The sequence below is a fragment of the Protopterus annectens genome, chromosome 3.part0 (genome assembly GCF_019279795.1).
Source record: "Protopterus annectens isolate FY-2018-M chromosome 3.part0, PAN1.0, whole genome shotgun sequence".
NCBI classification, from domain to species: Eukaryota; Metazoa; Chordata; order Ceratodontiformes; family Protopteridae; genus Protopterus; species Protopterus annectens.
This window is the reverse complement of record NC_056731.1, coordinates 527513737-527538043: the sequence shown is the minus strand read 5'-3', so window position 1 is coordinate 527538043 and position 24307 is coordinate 527513737. Positions and strand designations below refer to the sequence as shown.

Genomic DNA, 24307 nt, shown 5'->3' with positions numbered 1-24307 from the left:
TTTTGTTTAGCTGAGGATAAATGTGCTCATTATTTCTTAAATTTTCCTCACAATCTTCAAGTTTGTGTACATATGGTCATTGTAGTTTGTATAGGAGCACCGTACTGTTTAGAAGCAACAAGTTGAAATATTTTTTTTCCTTTTTCCTCAATCAAAAATCTGTTGTATATACAGGTGGTTGTCTCTTGGTGGACAGTAAAGATGCATGCTGTTTATAAATAAATATATATAATATATATATATATATATATAAAATCTGACCGTAAATATGTTTTATATATATATATATATGTGTGTGTGTGTGTGTGTTTTTTTTTATTTATTTTCTAGACTGACATCAGAAGGGTACATAGAAGGTGGCTTTATTCAATTATTACTTAAGACAAAGGCATACATTAATAGCAAATAAACCATGTCAGTATTTTCCTTTCATACAATTATATGTGCTTTTCTTTTGTTATAACAACTGTCTTTCTATCCAACATTACAAAAAAACTCGATTCCTGCCTTCTCTCTTCCTCCTAAAGGTTGTTCTAAATGAATTTTTCCCATAAATTCTATTCATTTCTGTGTAGGTTTCTCCTTGCCATTTCTTAAGATCCCTCTTCCATTTTTTTTGTATTTTTTTTTACAATATTCAGAACTTCAGATACAGTCGGTTTAGTTTTTGCTTTCCATTTTCTAGTCATTGCTTTTTTCGTCAGCTAACTTAATATGGCTTTCTGTGTCTAGGCCGTTCATATCCAGTGTCTCAGCTCAAAAGAATAATTTCCTTATTAAGAGCCATTTGCCATCCCAATATTTCTGACTGGGTACTCTGTAGAGTATGAAGAGTCAGTAAATTGCATCTAATTGTTAATTGGACAAGGAAAGGTGAAACTAATCAACATTTTGTAAACTTTTCCTATTTATATGATTAATGTTCATGTGAGGATTTTTTTTTCTTGTATTGATTGTTTGTGTCTTTCGGCTTTTTCCCGGTTAGGGGTCGCCACAGCGAAACTTCGGTCCGCTAATGATTGGCAGTTGATTTTTACGTACCGGCTTGCCAGGCCTGACGCACAACCTTCAACGAAGGTACGCCCATTCACGCATGTCTCCACGCAGAAGACGCTCTAGCTGAGAATCGAACCAGACAGCGTCTTATTGTGAGGCGACAATGCTACCGCAGCACCACCATGAGGAAACTAATAATGCAGATTCTCATCTGGATACTACTTGTTTGATTAGCAAGAATACCTTTATACCTCCATTTGTCAATAAAACCATGAAATCATCTGCTGTGATTACTTTAGAAATGAAAACATCTTGTATCTTCCTTTTTTAGATGCAAATCTAGATGTTTTCAGACTTTAATCTCACTAAAGCTGCATGGCAAGCTTTGTAGTCTTCAGAATGCCACAAAGGTGGTAACCTGGTGGTTGTTAATGCTCAATAATATTGTACTGTGTGTTCTGAACATTTAGGTGATGTTAATACTTTTGAAAAAGGTCAGTTTGACAGCATTTCATGACAGGAACATTTTGGTCAAAAAGCTGTTAGAGGGGTGCTTAGGGATATTTTACTGCAGTACCACAGATGATATTAAGAACAAACTGTCTTGAAGTTAGTAAATTGGCAGTGTTTTACTGCTTGCCAAAAATTCATAAGAGTTTGGATCACCCACTTTGTTGTCCTGTTGTTTCTACCAAGGTACTTTATTGCAGAATGTTGGTTGTGTTGTTATTTATTGAAACAAGCTATTTGCCTTATTGTATCAAAAATTCTTCAGATTGCTTGATAAGCTAAATGATGTCATGTGGTTACCTGGTATGGTACTACTGGGTTACATTAGATGTTTTACTTTAGATGTTCAAAATGTTTATACTACTATCAGACATGCTGTGGTAGTATCAAGTCTGTTTTTAGATTTTTAAATTATATTTTTATGGCTTTGCTGGTAGATTTAACTGTTTTTTTTTCCAAAACTTTTTTTTGTTTTTAAGGATGTGGTTTGCCAACAAGTTGGCACTGCAGTGGGTGCTTCATTTACCCTGAATTACTTAAACTTAGTGATTGGTGCTTTTGAACATGATTGTATCTATACTTCTGAATTCCATCAATGTTTTGTATGTAGTTACTATAGATATATACTGTAGATGAATTGATCTTTGTTATGGGGTTTGGATAATGTTCATCAATTTATTGATACCCTTAAAGTTAATACTTATGGTTTTAAATTTGTAGTATGTGACCTAGGTTTTTATTGATTATTGGATATTAGATGTAATGGGAAGATTGGATCTAGATTGTATAGGAAATCTACTTGTAATATTAATTTTATCCATGGCTGCAGTTGTCACCCCCCCATACTATTCCATCCTTGCCTTATGGTGAATTGCTTAGAGTAAAAAGGTTGTTCACTAATAGAAATGACTTTTTGTATTAGGCTAGCCACCTTATTAATATGTTTAATAGGGGTTAGTCTGTTTACAGGGATTCCTATTGAAAACTATCTGTTAGCGCTGTTCAGTTTCAAAATAAGGGTATGGGATATTCCAATCATTCCTTTTTAAGAAGGTTGATAAAGGTTAGATGTTCTTCGTGTTTCACTGTTGCATTCATTTCATTTGGGTAATCCTGCAGGCAGGTTGCCCTCAGTCGGACTGAATTCCAAAGTCTTGGGTCCTGCGTTGGCTGTCGTCGCCCCTTCCCTGACGTCAGGTCGTCAGGAGTATAAAAGAAGCAGCTGAAGCCATTTTCTTCAGTCTTTTTTGCCACACGGTGCCTGAAGCAGAAGCATTTCGCAAGTGCCAGTCAGCCAACTCCTGAGATTTTCAAATTTGAATTTCAGATCCGAAGTCTTCTATAAAGCTAAGTACCCCGTTGGGGAAACTCTTTTCTTGCTCCAGATTCGATGTCAGAAAGTTAATAATTGTATGTCTTGTGGGAAGCAAATACTTCATAAGGATTTTCATTCTTACTGTATTCCTTTAGGCCCTGATCATAACTTTCTGGGTTGTCTGTTTTGTGCTAGATTTAACCAACGCACTATTAAGCGTCGGTATGATTTTGCTTTAAACTACTTTCGATGCAGGTTTAATTATCCAGAAATGTCGGCGGAAAGCCATCCGACTACCGGAATTTACAAAAAACGCAAAGAAAAAGAAAGACAGCCGAGGCCCAAAACCGATGACGAAGCTTCTTCTAAGCCAGTTGTCGGTTCTCAGTGAGGCGCTTTTGCAACCCCTGACGACCGCTACTTTAGAGTCACAGGCCGCTACCGACTCCCACGTGGAGTCGGCCATGTCGCTGGAAACTCAAGGTATTGGAGCCTCGAACGCTAATCTTTCAGATGGGTCCGGAGCCGCTGAGCAGGCACCGGCTTCTGAGGGTGTATTCAGACCCAAACATCTATACATTAAACCGACTTCAAAGGCAAAGACTAAAGCATCATCAAAGGCAAAGAAGCAAACTCAAGAGCCACGTGGGCAGGCTTCCATGCCCAAAAAACAGATGCTCAAAATGGCCGAAGACTTGATTACCTTTATCAGGGGTTCCCATCCCCCTCCTGATAAGAGGCCTAGGCAAGAGACTGACTATGAATCTTCAGATCAGGTTTCCATTTCTTCTGATTCCTCTTCTGATCAGGAATATTCTTTCCCCCCCATGAGGATTCTGATGCTGAAGAATCCATACCTTCAGCTTCTCCTCCTGAGGATTATTCTTTTGGGGAAACCTTACATACCATGAGGGAGCATTTCCACTGGGAGAGCCAAGATTTTTCAGAATCTAAAAAGAGACTCTGGGATTTCCTGTTACTACCTCAGCACAAGCCACCAGCCATCCCTCCTGTGTTAGACAATGTAGATGTGTTTTCTGAGACTAGTCTTACCCCTGACTCCTTACCTCCAGCTCCTGTTAAGCCTGACAGATATTACAGGGTTACTGACTCACATAAATTCCTTTTTAAAACCCTGCTGCAGACCCAGACACTATTTCTCAGGGTCCCAAGGGAGTCGAGGTTTCCGCTGCAAAAAACCCTACCCCTTCTGACAGGGATTCTAGGGCACTGGATAGATGGGGAAAAAAGGTATACACATCTGCTACCTTGGCTATAAGGGCCTTAAACTGTCAGTTTCATATACTCAAATATCAGCAACATGTCATGGCATTGCTTAAACAGAAAATGTTGTTAAACTCTGAATCTGCAGAAAACAAGGAAATGCAGGATATATTGCATGCAGCTGAACAAGTTGGAAAGCATACTTTGCAATGTGGTTTTGATTCTTTAGAGGCCTCCTGCAGGGCCGCAGTTACAGGTCCTGTAATTAGAAGGCATGCTTGGTTAAAGGAACAAAATCTGCCTGATCATGTTAAAGTTAAATTGTTGGATGCACCTTTACAGAATGATACTTTGTTTGGTATTAAGGCAGAAGAGTTGTTAAAGAAAATGGAGGAGCAGGCTAAATCTATGCAAACTGTCAAAGATTTCTTACAAGTACAGCCACCTAGGTTTAGTAGACACTGGCCAAGAAAGAATTGGTCCTTTCCTGTGTCAGACAGACCTCAAAGGGGCAGACCCAGACACCCTAGAAGCAGATCCCAGGCGCAAGGTTCATACAGGTCAAAGCAATGGGGTGCTTCTACCTCCAAAAGTGGAGAAGACAAATCACAACCTTACAGGAAACAGTCCCAATGACTTCCCCCTGCCTGTACCAAGCACTTATTTCCTGGCAGCGCCTTTAGGGGGACAATTAGCACTTTTTTCTCAAAACTGGCACATTATAACCCAGGACAAGTGGGTTCTAAATATCGTGCCACAAGGCTACAAGTTCCATTTCCATACTCTGCCAAAGGCCAACGGCTGGCCAGATTTGCCAAAAAATCAATGGGCAGAGGCACAAAAACAAGTCTCATCCCTCATGGACATGAGGGCCATTCAACAAGTTCCAGAGCAAGAGCGGGGACAAGGATTTTACTCAAGACTGTTCTTGGTACCCTGAAAGGACAAGGCCTGGAGGCCAATACTGGGCCTATCCATTCTGAACACATTCCTGGATATACCAAAATTCAGAATGTTGACTTTGCAGCAGCTTCTGCCCATGCTGGGCAAGAATGCTTGGCTTGTAACTTTATACCTAAAAGAAGCATACCTGCATGTCCCAATCAGAGAAATGTGCAGAAGATACCTCAGATTCAAGGCTGGTTCAATGCATTACCAATTCTCTGCACTGCCCTTTGGCTTATCTACTGCACCCAGGGTCTTTACAAAGTGCCTGGCACCAGTAATTGCATTCTGCAGACAAAGTGGAATACAAATATATCCTTAATTGGGCGACTGCCTAATTCAACCAAAGAACAAGGACATCCTTCTACAGCATCTGGCGTTTGTGAAAAAACTTCTAACATGCCTAGGGTACACAGTCAACGAAAAGAAATCAAAACTAGTACCCTCTCAAGAGATAATATTCCTGGGTGTAAGCTTAAATACAACTGCCCAGATGGCTTATCTCACGCCAGACAAACAAAGGCAACTGGCTACCTATTTCAAAATGTTAGCAACAAAGGCCCAGTTATCTGCAAGAAAAATTCTGCAGGCTTTGGGCTTCAAAGCATCCTCCATCCCACTCATTCCATATGCAAGACTGCATATGAGGAAACTTCAATGGTACCTAAAAAGTGTTTGGACTCAACATTGCCACAGCCTGGTAACTATAATTACTCTCATTCCCTGCCTGCAACAGGAGTTTCGATGGTGGGCAAAGGCTTGTCACCAAAACAAGGGACAGCCATTCACATTACCCCCAGCCAGGCAGACACTAACAACGGATGCATCAGATTATGCCTGGGGGGGGCACATGGCAGGAAGATGCATTCAGGGAACATGGACCTCAAACCAAATGCATCTACATATCAGTCAGAAAGAGATGCTAGCTGTACGAAATGCCCTGACACCCTTCAAGGACCTACTTCATCCAGGACAACTACTGATAAAGACAGACAACACCACAGTCATGTGGTACATAAACAAGCAGGGGGGCACGCAATCTTACCCCCTTTGCAGACTAGCTATGACTTTGTGGGACAAAGCATTGACTTACCAAGTACATCTGCAGGCACAATTCCTGCCAGGAAGGAAAAATACTCTGGCAGACGATCTAAGCAGAAACCTCATGTATCCCCACAAGTGGCAGCTGGATCCACAAGTCTTCAGCATGATAACAAGGAAATGGGGATGCCCGGACATAGATCTATTTGCCTCTCCTCGCAACTACCAACTAAAGAGGTTCTGCACAAGGATTTATCACAGACAAGCATGGAAAGTGGACGCCCTATCCTTCAGCTGGAAAAACCTATCAGCATATGCCTTTTCCCCTCTGCCTCTCCTCCCCAAGGTAGTCCTAAATGTCAGACAGGAGAAGCCAAAGATGATACTGATTGCACCAGACTGGCCCCACCAGCACTGGTACCCAATATTAAGGAGCTTGTCTCATTGCCCAGCTTGGACCTTACCTCAAGTACTGCATCTACTGTCCCAGCAAAACAATCAGATCCTGCACAGCCAGCTCAGGACTTTAAACCTGGCAGCATGGCGGATAATGTAGTCATACAAAACACACCTCTCAGCAAAGCGGTGATGGATGTCATTTTGGAAGCCAGAAGGCCTTGTACTAGAAAATCTTATGCAGGAAAATGGAAGAGATTCTGTGCTTGGAACCAGGCACAAGGAACAGATAGAGCTGTGCCACATATTCCTCAGATTTTACAATATTTAACTGAGATGCTGGCCAAAGGCCTATCCTTTTCATCTATTAAAATTCATGCTTCTGCCATTTCGGCTCATTACAATGCAGAGCCACCAATCTTTTCTCATCCCTTATTAAAACAGCACCTCAGAGGAGCCAAAAATTTAAGGCCTCCAAGGAGATCACCAATGCCAGCATGGGACCTCAACTATGTCTTGGAAAAACTCACCCTGCCTCCTTTTGAGCCAGCTTCTACTGCTGATATAACATTTCTGTCTTGGAAAACAGCTCTGCTCCTAGCAATAACTTCTGCAAGACGAGTTTGAGTTACAGGCACTCATGGCTGTGGAACCTTTCATCATTTTTTATCCGGACAGGGTCTCCCTGAGGACAAATCCAACATTTATGCCTAAAGTGGTGTCCAGTGTGGCTCTTAACCAAACCATTCATCTGCCAACTTTTTATCCAAATCCACAGAACAAGGGGGAAAGGAATTCTGCATTCTTTGGACGTACACAGACAGCTTAGATTCTACTTGGACAGAACCAAAGTTTTCAGAAAGACAGAGCAATTACTAGTGGCATATGCTGCAGGATCACAAGGAAAGGCTATCTCAAAGCAGACTATTTCAAAGTGGATAAGGCCACTGCATTCGTTTCTGCTACTTATACCATGGCAAGCCAGTGGCTAAGGGCATTAGGCCACATTCCACCAGAGCGGCAGCCACTTCAGCAGCCTTTCTCAGGGGAGTACCAACCAAGGACATTTTAGAGGCAGCTACTTGGAGTTCAATGCACATCTTTACAAAGCACTATCATCTGCCACTCTACTCTAAATCCAGGGCAGGCTTTGCCACTGCAGTTCTGCAGGGTCTCATATCCGCTCCTAATGCTGTTTAGCTCCAGCCTCCCAACCATAGCTTTGGGAATCTACCCAAATGTAATGACTGCAACAGTGAAACACGAATATAGTACAGTTGTGTACACTTACCATAAATGTAGATGTTGGAGTGTATTCACTGTTGCAGTCTGGGTTACCCACCCGCCATCCCCCCTTTTCTTCAGATGGAACCTATATTTCCTTCTCTGTTTTATACAACCTATGTGGTGTATTTGCTTGTGGATGAAGGTAATGTTTATATTGCTGCATGTAATTTTATATATAGATATAAATTTTGGCTACCCTTTTAGTGGGCACCTGACATCTGGGGCAAGAAAAACTAAAGAAAATGGCATCGGCTGCTTCTTTTATACCCCTGACGACCTGACTTCATGGAAGGGGCGACGACAGCCGACGCAGGACCCAAGACTTTGGAATTCAGGCCAACTGAGTGCAACCTGCCAGCAGGATTACCCAAATGTAATGACTGCAACAGTGAATACACTCGAACATCTCCATTTATGGTAAGTGTACACAACTGTACTTTTTTTGTAACTGAATAGAATGTTCTTTCTAAAGAAATTGTTGGGATTATTTTTAAATATTGGGCAGTTTTTACAAAAGACCCTTTACTTACTTTATTTTTGGGAAGCCTAGGGATTTCTTGTAAGAAGGACAGTCTTGGTGATAGATGCATAGTTATTTTTCAAATTCTTTCTATGACCAGTTTTACGTTAGTCCTTTATTTGGCACTTTCCCATGTGGTAGGTGGTGTTTTAAGACTATTGTTAACACATTTTCAAGTATTAACCATATCAGGGTTGATGTTGACAGGTATTCCTGTGATTCGATGAGTGTTGTCTGTGTTCTTAAGTGTCCTTGTAATCTTATTTTACATTGGTAAGACCAAAAGAAATTTAAAAGACAAGACACATTACATTGATTAAAAAAGAAAGCCTAGTAGCTGAACAGTTCTTTAAACATTCATTCTCGTTCTGATAAATGATCCGTTTGTGTTGATTTACAGAAAGTGTTTCTGCTTAACAATAGCATTTGCATTTTAAAGTTTCATACTTTAAAACCATATAGTTTGAAGAGTGAATTAACTTGATTGGTTGATTGTTTGTTTACTCATTATGTATTTAAAATGGACATTTTTATAATTGTTATCTCCCCCCCCCCCCCACCCCACCCCGTAGGCTTCTGCCAAGGTTTCTAAGCATTTCCAATTAAGCTGCTCTTTTGTATTGTTTTTTTCCTTCATTTATTTTTTTTGTGGTTGTGCAATATATAATTTTTAGTCTGCCTACTCATTACATTCCCCCACCACAAAAAAAGAGTTCCCAGTTAACTTTCTTCCTCCCCATCACACCTCCAACATTTGCTGTCTATCTGAGGAAAATTTCTTTGAAGTCTAATTAAGGTATAAAAAATACCTATGCAAACAATTCCAACCAAAAATCCCAAACCTTCTGGACTTTGCGTCATACTTGGGAGCCATTGTTTCCTTGTAAACTGCTTTTCCAGTATCCATTACATATCTTTTCTAACCTCCTGTGATTGATACTTACAATTGTGCAATATTTTGTACATACTACTGATTATGCCCTTTTTAACAGCAGCTTCTGTTCTAGATTTGACTAAAGCATGTACCAGAGCAGGTCTTTCACTTAGAACTCCCCTGTACCTTTTCTCTGCCTGTAGTCTGATGTCAATCCCTAATAGGAAGGCAATCTGTAACCTGCTGTCCAAACGTCTTGGCCTCATGCCACTCTTTTACAATTCCCTCTCTAGTTATTTACTGCCATTATTTTAGTTAATTTGCCAGTTTTCCTCCAATAAATTTCAGTCCCCTCTTTCCTATTTTCTGTACCTTTACTTGCAGTCATCCTGTTGGCAAAATCTCATTTCTCCAGTCCTGTGGCTGTCTTTTGGGGCGTGGGGATGAGGAGGCATGCTGTGTGTGTGTGTGTGTGTGTGTGTGTGTGTGTGTTTTATATATATATATATATATATATATATATATATATATATATACACACACACACACACACACACACACACACACACACACACACACACACACACACACACGTCAGTACAGCACCTTGAGATATAGGATTGTGGGCATTTGTGCCTTAATTTACATCCGTGTTTCCATCACTAGGCAGGCAGGTACTTTCCCAGGTATGATTTTTTTGTATTCTCACATCACATGTTTCATCTTAGTTTATTGTGACCTGGATTTTTGTCAGAGTTTGATCATACAGCTTATTTCTTAATTTGAAATAAAAAAGCAAGATATAATTGCTTTTCCTTATGTATGATTTTTGTTCAGGCCATCATTAGATGAAAAATTTGGGAGGGAGCCTCTTAAAATGCAGATCAGAGCATCTATAACCCTATGGCTTCTGAGTGCCTAGTAGCCCCTAGACATACTGCTTAGTTTATTTATTACAATGTAATCTTGATCAATTGGTGTAATTGATCAATTCAGGCCATTGCTGAATGAAAAGGTTGTTTAAAAAGAACTCTAAAATTCACTTCAGAGCATCTGAAGCTATCATGGCTTTAGGGGGGGCTAATGGCCCCCGGACTTCCAGTTTAATAGTTATTTCCACTGCAGTTATCACGGTGTAGTCTTGGTCAGCTAGGGCGTCCTGAAAGGATGCAAGAAAAAGCAAAGTTGTAGAGTTAAGACTGAATTTCTTTCCTTGATATCTTGGTTTTCATTCAGGCTATCATTGGATGAAAAGGTCATCTAAAGAAACTCTAAAATGCACCTCAGAACATTTAGAACCCTCACGGTTTCTGCTGGCCTTGTGGCCCCAAGTCCCCTAGCTTAATGCAGGTTATTTTCTCCTCAGTTATCAGAGTACAGTCTTGCCTAGATATAACACGTTGAATAAAAAAATAACTGCAGGAAAAAAAAAGCAGAAGAGTAAAGAAGAAAAGGGATCATGTGGATTGGAAAGGGGGGCTGGCATACCTCTCAACCATACCAAATTACTTGGTTTTTACCAAGTTTTGGGGTCCAAATAATGGGGTGCCACGATTCCCGAGTGGCATCCCTTAATTTCTGGTTTTTCCTACCTTTTCTTTCTTTTTTTTCTTTCGCTTTTTGAGCTGATGTCATCACATGCGCAATGATGTCAGCTCCATCAGCCTGTTGGAATTGAGCTCAAGGGCTCACATGCATGCATTTCCTGGCTGCTTCAGTGTCTGTTTGAATGGATCTGCGAGCGGGAATTGGTTTGCTTCAACTGCTGCTGGAAACCACTAAGCATTTTAAGCTGAAAGAGTTTTTTAAGCTGACAGAGTTATTTCTGCTTTGCTTGGTGTTCTGTGGTACTTAAGGTATTGTACTGCTTTTAAAGGTATTTATTTTTGATATTTTAAGAGCTTGTCATGTCTACTGCAGAGCTCATGACGGAACAGAGTTATTTTTGATTTGCTTGGTACTGCTTTTAAGCTCACAGTGGAGCAGGAGTTTTGCTTTCTCATGCCGGAGCTTTGTTTTGTCTGTCTAATTCACTGAACATTATTTCTGCTTTGCTTGGGGTATTTTTAAGCTCACTCCAGAACAGAGTTAGTTCTGCATGTCTAACTAACTCACTGAACGCTATTTCTGCTTTGCAGTGTTAAGGTATTGTGGGTACTGCTGCTGCTGGAAACGACTAAGCGTTTTAAGCTGACAAGAGTTATTTCTGCTATGCTTGGGATATTTTCTAGTGAATGGACATTTTATGCTGACAGTTTTTTAAGCTGACAGAGTTATTTCTGCTTTGCTTGGTGTTCTCTGGTACTTAAGGTTTTGTACTGCTTTTAAAGGTATTTATTTCTGGTATTTTAAGAGCTTGTTATGTCTACTGCAGAGCTTACGACGGAACAGAGTTATTTCTGCTTTGCTTGGTACTGCTTTTAAGCTCATGCCAGAGCAGAAGCTTTGCTTTCTCACACCGGAGCTTTGCTTTTTGTCTGTCTAATTCATGGAACTTTATTTCTGCTTTGCTTGGGGTATTTTTAAGCTCACGCCAGAACGGAGTTAGTTCTGCATGTCTATCTAACTCACGGAATGACAGAGTTATTTCTGCAGCAGCTCACACAGATGTGCTCTGGTATTTATTTCTGGTATTTTAAGAGCTTTGAGAGTGTTTTTCAGCTCACAACGGTGTGTGCATGTGTGTGCACGTGCTTGCATTCATGAGTGAGTGCATGTGTGTGTGTAAATGCCCCCACATGAATGCACTGGGTGGCTAGAGGTACTCTGGCTCAAACCCTGTACCTTGAGTACAGGTAAAAATAGCCTAAAGTCCCTAGCCACCACCAGTTCTGAATTTATGCCTCATATTTTTGTCCTGTTCCTCATTAAATCTGTGGTTTTCAGGATTTTTCTGGCAAATCACTTAAAGATTGAATTCACTAAATAATGACAAGTATTTGAATTTCAGACTTCATATTCTTCAGAAAATAAATGGTAATACCCCCACATGAATACACCTGGTGGCTAGAGGTTCTCAGGCTCAAACCCTAAACCTTGACGGGCATTTAAATTTCAGACTTCATATTCCTCCGAAAATAAATGGTGACACAAAACCTTTTATTCTAGCAATTTTCTAAGTTTATAAGATCACTATTTGAAATTTGTTCCTATTTTTAGGACTGTATTCCCCCATTATTGGCTTTGTCCAGGTTTATTTGTGCTAAGATATTGAGAGCTATGGTGAGAACTGAATTCTGTATTCCCCCATTATTGGCTTTGTCCAGGTTTTTTGTGCTAAGACGTTGAGAGCTATGGGGAGAAGTGACACCTGAATTCACTAAATGATAGCCATTTAAGTTTCAGTCTTCCCATTTTTCAGGAAACTGCTGATTTGGCATAATGGTATGTTGCTCTTGTAGTGCACAGGGTCCTAGGTTCAAGACTTGGCAGTGAAATGCATGGTGGTAACACATCATTTTATTATAGCAACTTTCTAAAATTATACAAGTAATGTTTAAAATGTGTCCCTAGTTTTTAGCCTTTTGTCCCCCCCCCCCCCCAAAAAAAAAAAAAACTGAAATTGAAAATAAGTGCGCAAAGCTGTGCAAGATGCCTATGGCTTACACTACTGTCATTCTATTTTTATATCTGTATATATATATATATATATATATAAAATTTGTGTGTGTGTAAGTAGACTTTTTTCTCAATCATTTTTATTTATTTTTACATCATAGCAGAACAGTAAATGAAATGCAGCAAATAAAAACATATGAGCATTAAACAGTTGTTATACATTGAGATTAATACAAAAATAGGTTAATCAAGTGTAAGTAGACTTTTATGATGGAAATGTTCTGAATATGGCAGTTTTGTCATTATTGGTTCACGCATTTTGTTTCATTGCCTACTGGAAAAATGTTTAAACAATAAATTTAAAATGCACTCAACTTAAGTCTAACAAGTGTGCTGTATTGTACAAGGGATGTAATTTAATAAAGTCAGGAAGATGTATCAAAGAACGCATATGTGTTTCTTGTTTTGAGTGCAAGGGGCCTATGACTTGAAAACAGCCCAAAGGTAGTCTTTATCCACCACTGGCCAGATGCATTTTCTTTGGCTTTGGTGTGGGTTTCAATGCTGTTTCAATGAATGTGAGTCTCAAGGGCAGAGACATTTAAATGCCAAGTCTGTTTTCATTGTGAGATTGTATTGCTTTGTTTAGCAGATATCTATTAGTGTTTGTGCATTGTGCTATAAAATGTAAAAATAAAATCCAAATAATCATTGTAGAAGTAAAGCAGTATGCATGCACACATTAGTGTTTATGGTAAATGGGGGAAAAATAGCCATGTAATGGGACATTGGAATGGCTGCAGGGGGACACTGGTGCCATATTTTGGTTGTCTGTTCTTCAGTTTGCATTTGAAAGTTGGTATCCCACAATTCCATTGGAGTGGACGAGGTTACGTAATTATGAATGCACATTTTACGTTAATCAGCGTACAGATTTATACCTGTTTTTCATGGGCCTTGTCCAGATTTTTGATGTTTCCAGAGTGAGAGATATGGGGGCTGGTCATACCAGGAGGTGTGTGTGTGTGTGTGTGGGTGGGGGTGAGAGGTCCCATGGAGCCATTCACTTCTGGTGCCAGTTAACCTAACAGTGGCCTGCTTGCATATCATTGTAAAAAGACTACAGTTGAGTAGTGTTAACATCGGAAAATATTGTTTATATACATGTATGTTTCTAGTTGCATTAAATAAATATTTCCTTTTAAATGTTAAATGCATGTGTAATGACGCAGTGATTTTCACTGTACTGTGCTGTATACTATGGCAACTTAAAAAATATATTTTTTCCCGATTGTACAAGAAGGAGCTGCAGTATTTCATCTACAATTTTTTAAATCCTTTCGCTTTTGGAGCACACCCCCTTTTGACCCAAATACAGCATCCTCATACCAGAGTTAGAAAACAAAGGTAATTCAGAAAGCTCAATTCAGGTCTGGTATCCCACCTGCAACCTGGTGGGTGACAGGACTAAAGAGAAGTAGAGTACAAAGGATTAGTCCAGATAAAATCACTTTAGCTAGCAGGTATTCACAGGAGCACTCTACCTACATAACTGAAAAAAACTACTTGTAACTTTAACAAGGTCTTTATTCCTCCTAGAGCGAAGACATCAGCGAGAGAAAGTCTCATAGATCTGCTAGCTAAAGTGATTTTATTCTGTACTAATCCATCACACCAGGGTTAGGAGACAGGCATACCCCTTCACTCGCCAGTTCTAGCCACATGTAGTGTTTGGTATGCTTCTTATGTTCATCATTTGCAAAGTTTCTGTGAGTAATACCTAAGAAGTATACGCCCTTCCTTAATACTGTGACATCACATTTTGATCCAGGATAAGCACTTATCATGCCTTTGTTGACTGGGGTCAAAACTTGCCCTTGACCTTGACTAGTTTAGCCACTATCAGCACTTCAGTCCAGCAAGCTGCCATCAGCCTGTTTCAACACAGAACCTGGTAGTGAAGAAAGCTCAGCCCAAGTACCAGTTTGGAGGGATCATCCACAGATCTCTCACAGAAGCATGAAAGATGGAAAGGTAGAGGACTTGGAGTCCAGGCCTGGCTTCTTGTCCACAATCCACTGCATCATTAGTGGTTTCTACTCGGTCAGAAGAGGAGTAGTGGTGACTAATGGTATACTGCTTTTCTAACTCTGCTCATCGTTTAAGTCCATGTTCTTGGACAGTTGAGAATGCAGCCCAGGTTGGGTCACCAGTTACCATATCTCACCTAGCATTCTACTTTATTTTAATTTATTTTATTTATTCTTTCATTTATTTGTTAACTGTGTAGGTTTCTAAGGACCATTTTCTGTCTTAAACTTGGTACAAGACAGTAGCAGTATACTGTGAAATAACTTTGTCAGTAATATAAGTTGCAGAGGATGAACAGTACGATGAACTGCATATCATACAGAGCATGTCAGATTTTTTCACATAATGTATGTTTGATTAATAGGTATGCCATATTTTGAAAGTTTATAGCCCTTATTAAAATATTTCATTCTACTACATGTATTTACTTAGTGTGTGATAGTAACAGATTGATGACAGACTTAATTGATTAAACATTAAAAGTCCTTAAGCTGAATGTTTAGCCACTGTCTTGAAGGCAGATGTAATTGAATACATTTTAAAGTTCCAGGGCAGGGGAAGGAACTATTAGCACACAAGGAGATGTTAATGGTGAATTAGGAGCCGATGATATGACAGGGGAATCAGTGACATGTATTGATAAACCCACTGACAATAAGTCACCACAGAATGAAACGGTGGTTAGACCTAAGTCCAACTGTACTTTTTTTACAACGAATAAGGCTCATACTCCATTCCCAATAGCTCAAGATCATTTTTTGGGAAGGAGACGGTCTGCCAGCAGAGGCAGGCAGAAGAGGAAGGGCTCCATAGAAGAGCAACAAGGACCCACATTGAAAAAGATGTGGGAGAGACAAACTCACTAGTTATTAACCTGTCCAATAGAGTGCTAAATAAGCATGAGGAACAGGTCTTGAATAAAGGCCTTAACTTTATTCCAACTAAGAATAGTGACTTAGTTGATACCATCATTGATATAAAGTTATTTATTAGAAATATACAATTAAAGCTGGATTTTGGGCAGGAGGAATATAATACGGGACACACTAAATTTAGAGCAAGTAGCACATTCATTCCACAATTGCATCCTACCATTGAGGTTTTTGGTAGAGTGTTAGAGAATGATATTTATAAATATTTCCAAGATAAAAGGGTTACAAGACACGGACAGAATTTAAACTACCTTCAAAGGAAAGCACTCAATGACCTAAGACAGGATGAATCAATAATCGTTAGACCAGCCGACAAGGGTGGTCCTATTGTTTTGATGAACACCACCTATTATAATGAGAAAATGAAACAACTTTTAAACGATGATAAATCCTATCAAAGAATAGATTATAAAACGTTGGTGGATAAGGTGTTTAGTGTTTATTATACCTTAGATGACCTTATTATGTCCTTAGATATTACGAAGGAGTTATATGAATTCTTTAAGGTTAAAGATCCGATTATACCAGTCATTCAGGGATTGCCGAAGATACACAAATCCAAATTAGACCCCCCCTATGAGACCAATCGTGGCAGGCCAGGGTTGGGTCACAGAACCACTCTCGGTTTATACAGAGAATCTACTGAGACCATTAGTAGATGAGAATAAGAGAATACTTAGACAGTAAGCAATTTTTGATAGATTTATACACTTATGCGAAACAATTGAGGGACAATCAACCCTTTCTCTTAGTGACCCTGGATGTTGTGAGGTTGTTCACGGTAATCCCTAATGAGACTGGTATTAATTTTATTTTGGAGTACTTTAGGAAACATTCACATTTTTCTAACAAGAAAGTTGATTTAATTGCTTTATTGCTTGAGACAATTCTAGCAAACAATGTATTCGCCTTTGGGGATGATGTCTACCTTCAGAGGGATGGCGTAGCTATGGGCACATCTTGTGCCAATAGCTACGCCAACTTAGTTATGGCCATGTGGGAAGATAAATATATGTATGAGAATACTCACTTCCAGGAATCTGTGGGCATGTACCGTAGTTTCGTGGATGACCTCTTCTTTGTGTGGCTGGGGGATGAGGACTCATTAAGAAGTTTTGTTTCCTATTTGGATACATCCACAGATTTTTTGAAGTTCACTTTGAACTTTTCCTATACGAATATATCTTTCTTAGATGTAGAAATATACAGACTGTCCAATGGCATGTTGAACACGTCTATACATAGAAAAGGGTGCCATAGGAATACCTTACTCCATAGGCGGAGTATGCACCCCATACACGTGTTTAACAATGTTCTAAAGGGACAATTCATGAGAGTGTCCAGACTTAACCCTCATGAAGAGCTTTATAAGACGGAGGTACAAGATCTTAAGGAAAGGTTTTTGGACAGGGGATATAGCAAAAGGGACATTAATGAGACGATAGGCGTAGTGGACCTTTTAAGGTCTAGTAGAGCTAGACCATATTTTTTAGAGCAAATGGAACAACCTGAGGCCACCACACCATCTATGAATGAAGTTAGAGCGACCTTGTCATTCAGTCAAGCTAGTTTGGAGGTGAAAGGACTCATGCATAAACATTGGGATATTTTACTATCAGACAGGGAAGTGAGTAACGTTGTAGGCCCTAGACCACGAGTGACATTTAAGAATCATTCTAATTTGAAGAGCCTTTTATGTAGACCTAAATACACACCTAATAAACAGAATAATGTAGGTGTAACTGTGAACACAGTACCCTGCGTTAATTGTAATCAGTGCGTTTTTATAAATTTAAACACTGAATTTATACATCCTATAACAACTCGTAGGTTCAGTTTCCACACTAACACCAACTGTGCAAGTAGGAACATTGTCTATGTGGCCATCTGTAGTTTATGTCCAGCGTATTATATTGGGAAAACCAATCGTACATTAAAGGAACGTATCAGGGAACATAATTATCAGATTAGAATTGGCTCGGATGTCAATGCTTTAGCTAGACATCATAAAGCAGCAGGTCCTGAACATGTTTTCACATTCTATGTCTTGCAAACCCTCACACAAGGTCCAAGAGGAGGAGACCTCATAAATAGAACGCTGGAATGTGAGACCAGGTGGATCATTAGATGGAGAGCAGATGAACCCCCTGGCCTGAATGATAGGGTACAGATCAAACCCTTCCTGAAGAGTAAGAGAATAAAAAGACCGAAGTGAATACGCCCCTATTATAAGTCTTTAAATGGTAGTTTGTGATACTCCCATAGGAAATTGTTTGTCTCATAATGTAATGAATAGGAGCCTTTAGGACTTAGATGAATGGTTATAGGCTTTTATATCAGTGACGTTTTACATATGTTTGGTTTGTGTATATACAGATATTATGAATGGTTGAAATTGTTTTTGCACTTTGATTGCGTTCATCCCTGCAGTCCTTGTAACATGTTTCATACAATCTATGAATTATTTTTAATATAGAATTAATATGAATGAATATACTTGATTTTTAAACTGCACAATATTTTTATAGTATTTTTATAATGTTTTTAGATTTATAAGAATGAATTTGCTTAAATCAATGGACTTTTCAGTCTTGTAACTTGTAAAGAAATAGGATGTGACGTACCTAATTCCTTTAAGTGGAATGTGGTTTTGATGCAGAGTTTGTAACCAATCACAGCCCATGGAGGGCTTTTTAAAAAAGTTTGTAGTACTGTGCACATTATTACAAGTCTGAAGAAGCCTGTTGGCGAAAGCGCTCACTTTGTACTAAATAAAAGTATTTATTGAACATTTAGTATCGTATACCTTGAAGTATATTTTTGGAATTCCATTACGTTTTATTGCCAGAAGGGAACAACGTATATGCTGCTTGGATTACATTTTAAAGTTTTGTTTTGCTTCTTCTTTGAATGATTGTCCATTTATCACTGAGATAGGAATCTGTCCCTTCTTATCTTTCTTTCCATGTTCAGGCCCTTAGTCATTTCTGCAGTGGGCTTTGAGAATCACTTTAATGGGATGGATGGCAGAAATGGTGCTATTTACAGTATCTGAGCATGGTGATTTAGCAACTGCACCTCTCAGGCAGGAAAAAGGACACAGGAGTCCTACTTCTGACTTTGTCTGTTTCCTCAAGAAGTGGAGAGAAGTTCTAACAAACGTTGCTGTAACCAGCCTTATGTCAGTCACATGACATCTTGCATAGTTGTAAATCAAGCCCTGATGCAGTGTCTCAGGATGTTTTTGGATGGTATCTGTGCACTTGATAAGTGTCTACTGGTACATTAGGAATGTAAGCATTCCAGGAGGCTTTAGTAGTTCACTTTAACAGAGTAATAGCTTCATTGCTAGGTGCTTCCATTTCTCCTTTCCTTAATTCCCAGCATCTTTACCAAGGTATTGTCTGTGTTAAATGAGAACTTGAAATTGTCATGCCCTGTTTTCTCCATGCCTTAATGAATATATTCTGGAGGACCACTCCCATGGGACTGTGGTGTTGATGCCTTCCTTTGTGATACTATGGCTGTTGTCCCTTTCCTGGGGGGGGGGGGGTCACCACCAACTGGAAGAAGTTGTCTCACCTTGTGATGCAAGACATCTCCTTCACAGGAACAGTGCTACACAGTGATTGTTGCTACAAATATCTTCCCACTGGCAGAGCCCAGATCTTAGGAAGCTAGTGTCATGGCTTTCATCTTAAAGGATGTTGCAGGCTTGTCTGTTGTACTTTATCTTTCATGATAGTTGTGCGGGTGTTTAGGGTATCACTAGGTCTGTCCTCATGTCTAAGACTTTTGCAGTTGGTCACAAATCCATCTTTCTTTCTGTCATATCTGCTGCTATAATTGGACCCTTGTGTCATTTTTATGATGATTGCGCTTAACCTACAACCAGATGTCGAAGTTTTACTTTGTTTCTCCTTTTTAGATACAGTTCCTGACTTTGGGCATATCATTGGATATGTGGGGAATCCACTTTAGGTATGTGTTTGTGCAAGGCTGGCAAAGTAAAAGAAAACTGCAGTATTTCAGACCTCTGGAACTGATGGCACAGTTGCTAGTCCTGATGACTTAGAGGCCTGACCTCTTGGAAAGTGAAGTCAGACAGCTGGGTGAGAGGTTTTACTACCTGCACAAGCAAGGTTGTGACTTATTCCTATTTCCTTTGGAGGGAAGTAATCATAGGCTTGGACTTTCCTTTGGAGGGAAGTAATCATAGGCTTGGACTAGGTCAGCAGCTGCTATACAATGTTAAAGTTCTTTATTGTAGAGGAATCAAGATACATCCTGTCCTATTCCCCAATATACATCAGTTTTCCAACATGGATGTCATTTTTCACCAATCTTTTTGACTTGGATTTTAGTTATTTTTATTATCGTAATTGACATTTTGGCCATTCACACTACCCCCTGCCACCCAAACCCTAACTACACATGCATCAGACTATGCATGGGGGGCTCACCTAGCAATGAAGTGCATTCAGGGCAAATGGAACCCAAATCAAATGCACCTACATATCAATCAAATAGAAATGTTAGCTGTAGAGAATGCTCTGACAGCCTTCAAGGACTGCATTCTTCCAGGACAACTAATGGTAAAGACGGACAACACCACGGTTATGTGGTACATAAACAAGCAGGGGGGTACACATTCCTACCCCCTATGCAGACTAGCCATTGCATTGTGGAACACAGCCTTGAGCTGCCAAGTGCATCTACAAGCTCAGTTCCTGCTAGGAAAATTGAATACACTGGCAGACAGACTAAGCAGAAACCTCATGGACCCACACGAGTGGAAACTGGAACCTCGGATTTTCAACATGTTGACATGTGAATGGGGGAGCCCAGACATAGATCTATTTGCCTCCCCCCAGAACTACCAGTTGGACAAGTTTTGCACAAGGACTCCCCACAAACCAGCCTGGAAAGTGAATGCTCTGTCCTTCAGCTGGAAAAACCTATCAGTCTACTCCTTTCCCCCTCTGCCTCTGCTCTACAAAGTACTACTAAAAGTCAAACAGGACAAACCAAGGATGATTTTGATTGCTCCAGACTGGCCGTGTCAACACTGGTACCCCCTCCTGCGCAGTGTGTCGCAAATATCTCCATGGCACCTGCCTCCAACCCCTTCCCTGCTGTCTCAGCAGGAGAACCAAATTCTGCACCCTCAGCTTCCAACATTGAACCTTGCATCCTAGCTGATCGCTTAAATTCACCCTTATCATCCCTCAGCAAACGTGTGATGGATGTCATTTTGGAGGCAAGGAGACCTAGTACTAGAAAATCTTATGCTGACAAATGGAAAAGATTCTGTGCCTGGAACCAGTCTTTATGGACGATCACAGCAGAGCCCAATTTACCTCAGATTTTGCAATACTTGACTGAGATGCTTCACATGGGCCTGTCTTTTTCCTCCATTAAAATCCACGCCTTAGCTATTTCAGCTCACACAGAACCCACCCCTCTTCTGTCATCCTCTGCTCAAGCAGTATCTCAGAAGGGCAAAAAACTTGAGACCACCCAGGAGAGCTCCTATAGCTGCCTGGGACCTTCTTTGTTTTGGAGAAACTCACTCTACCTCCTTTCGAGCCAGCTGCTACTGCAGACTTAAAATGTCTTTCTTGGAAAACAACCTTCCTTTTAGCAATCACTTCACCTAGAATGATATCTGAATTACAGGCCCTTATGGCAGTGGAACCTTTCATCTTCTTTCATGCGGACAGGGTATCTCTCAGGACCAATCCATCCTTCATGCCCAAGGGTGGTTTCCAGTGTGGCTCTTAATCAGTCCATTCATTTGCCAACCTTCTTCCCCAATCCACTGAACAAAGGGGAATGGATTCTGCGTTCCTTGGATGTGCACAGACAACTAAGATTCTACTTGGACAGGACTAAATCTTGAAGAAAACCTGAACAGTTGCTGGTAGCATTTGCTGCAGGGGCAGAGGGGAAGGCTATTTCAAAACAAACCATTTTTAAATGGATAAGCCATTGCATTTATTTCTGCTATAAGCACCATGGAAAACCTATCCCCCAGGGGATCAGATCTCACTCCTCCAGGGCTGCATCTACGTCTGCAGCATTTCTCAGAGGTGTTCCTACCAGGGATATCCTAGAAGCTGCTACCTGGAGTTCTGTACATACTTTCACCAAGCACTATCATTTACCAATTGTCTCTAAATCCAGAGCTGGCTTTGCCACTGCTATCTTGCAGGGCCTTATAGCTGGCTCTAATGCTGTATAAACTCCTCCTCCCAACCATAGCTTTAGGAATCTACCCAAATGTAATGACTGCAACAGTGAAACACTAAGAACATATTACAGTTGTGTACACTTACCATAAATGTAGATGTTCAAATGTATTCACTGTTGCAGTTCTGGTTACCGTCCCTCCAGCCCCCTACCTTTTTCCGACTATACCTCTCCCTTTCCTTTACTATGCTTAAAAGCCTTTTTGGTGTATTTGCTTTTGGTTGGAGGTATACCTTTGTGTTTTTGTGTTTATTTGCTCCCCATTAGGGGGGGGGCACCTGACATCTGGAGCAAGAAAAACTGATGTGATGGCGTCGGCTGTATTTGTTATACCCCTGACGACCTGACGTCATGGAAGAAGGGACAGCAACCGACGCAGGACCCAAGACTTTGTTAATCAGGCTGACTGAGGGCAACCTGCCAGCAGATACCCAAATGTAATGACTGCAACAGTGCATACACTCAAACGTCTACATTTATGGTAAGTATACACAACTGTACTTTTCCAAAGTTATCTTATCAAAATGGCTTTCTAGTTGCATTTCCCCTTGCACCTCTAAAGGCATGAAACCTGACATCCATTTGGGCTCATTCTACTAGAGCGATGGACATGTCTGCAGTCTTTCAGACAAATGCTTCGCTGGATGATATTTGTGCAGCAGCCACATGGGCCAAACCATCATACCTTTATTACTCATTACAAGTTAGGCTTGGTCTGCAGGGGAAGGGCCTCCATACGTACGAAGGTTCTGAGGAACATTCTCCCATGAGTTCACCTGGGGTGTAATGGTAGATGGTGACTCGGTCCCATATGTGAGGATGAGATGAAAAATTGACACTATCAGATAAAGAAGTTATGTACTCACCATAATGTTCCATCTGTAGTGTCAATTTTTCATCTCTTTTCACATCCCCTCCCTCCAACCCCCTTCCTTAGAATTCTTGGTTGAACAGGAAGAGTTTCTCAAAGATTAGGTTGTTTTTCTTGTACTGTAGAAATGGTCTCCTTGAAAATGGGTATTAAACACTAAAATTCCTTTTTCTATGGATGTAGTTATATCAAACAAGATCTAAGATAATGGGGAGAGATGCACTGTGGGTAAGGGGAGGTATCCAAGAGCTTTTTGGCTACCACAAGTTTGGTAATGGCCGAGTCAGATCCGATGGATTGGATCTGGACCCATATGTGAGGAGAGATGAAAAGTTAACAATACAAAAGAAATGTTATGGTGAGTACATAACTTCATTTTTCCTCACTAAAGAAGTATTTCAGATGTAACTTAACTAGCCTGTAACTCCAGGTATTTCTAGAGGATCACAACAGAGGGTTCTGCAAGCTTTGCATTCTGAAGGTTCAGTTATCCCTCCAACCATTGTGATCAGAAGTATAGGCCAGAAGGAACATGTACCAATGAATATGGAGAGTCCAGTTTTCCAAAGGAATCACATAAGTTGGCACCAGAAGAAAGTGTTTAGGTATTCACACATTCCACTAGAGGATCAGTTGTAATGCTGAGCACTCCTGCCCTTTTTATTTTTGTAATTGATTTTGAGTGGAATTGTTTTATTGAAGCTAATCATTCTGACTTTTACAGTGTAGCTGCTGCTGTGTTGCTTTGAAACTCTTATCTTGTTGATACCTTTCACATATTTGGTGTTATATCTTTTTGTCTAGAACCATAAAAAAGGTGACATCCAGGAGCAGTGGCTAGCAGAACTTCATTACTGTTTCAGCATCTTGCTTCCAGCACAATCCACAGGCCACAGCATCGCTAATTCAATCTGCAGTTAAACATTACTGAATCAGGAGCTTTTCCACATTTGCCTTGTAATGTAAAGCTATTAAGAATGGAGTACTTGGCATTGGTTGAAGATTACTGCATACCTCTGTAATACCCATAGTTTTGTTCAGGATAAGAATGATTTTGGGTGAAATGATAATCACCAGCTATTAGCTGGATGCTTGAGCTGGTATTGTTTTGTTTTACTTTCAAGGATTGTTTTCCCATTGACTGGGCTTTTTTTATCAATAAATATGTACAAGAAAATGTTTGGACAGAAAATCATTTTAGTGGTAAGGCTTTATATGGATAATGCATCATATGAAACTTTTTCATGGGTTCTTTGCAGGAAGTGTACTTAAACTGTGTAATATGAGGAGGTTGTGATGAATGATTTTCAGACACTATTAGAAGTCAAAATACAGATTTATCCTAAGAAGTTGCTCTTTTTACAAAAAGTCTGATTATAACGTTGCAGTGAAATTTTGCTTGAGAGACTGCAGTGCCAACATTGTATTCAGTAGCAGTGGGAAATGTTGACTGGCATTAACATATCATCGCTGTAGAAGGTTTTCTGCAATCTGT

The 24307-nt window shown here is 40.1% G+C and overlaps 1 protein-coding gene across 5 annotated transcripts in view; it reads left to right on the top strand.

Annotated features, from left to right (window-relative positions):
• Positions 1-23989, top strand: part of TEX10 (testis expressed 10) — a 2069943-nt gene extending 2045954 nt beyond the window's left edge. For all 5 annotated transcript variants that reach the window (XM_044064942.1, XM_044064941.1, XM_044064938.1 and 2 more), the window contains exon 15: positions 23617-23989. In XM_044064942.1, the coding sequence (XP_043920877.1) occupies positions 23617-23733 (117 nt within the window). In that variant the 3' untranslated portion in view covers positions 23734-23989. The remainder of the gene's footprint in view (positions 1-23616) is intronic.
• Positions 23990-24307: the final 318 nt, after the last annotated feature.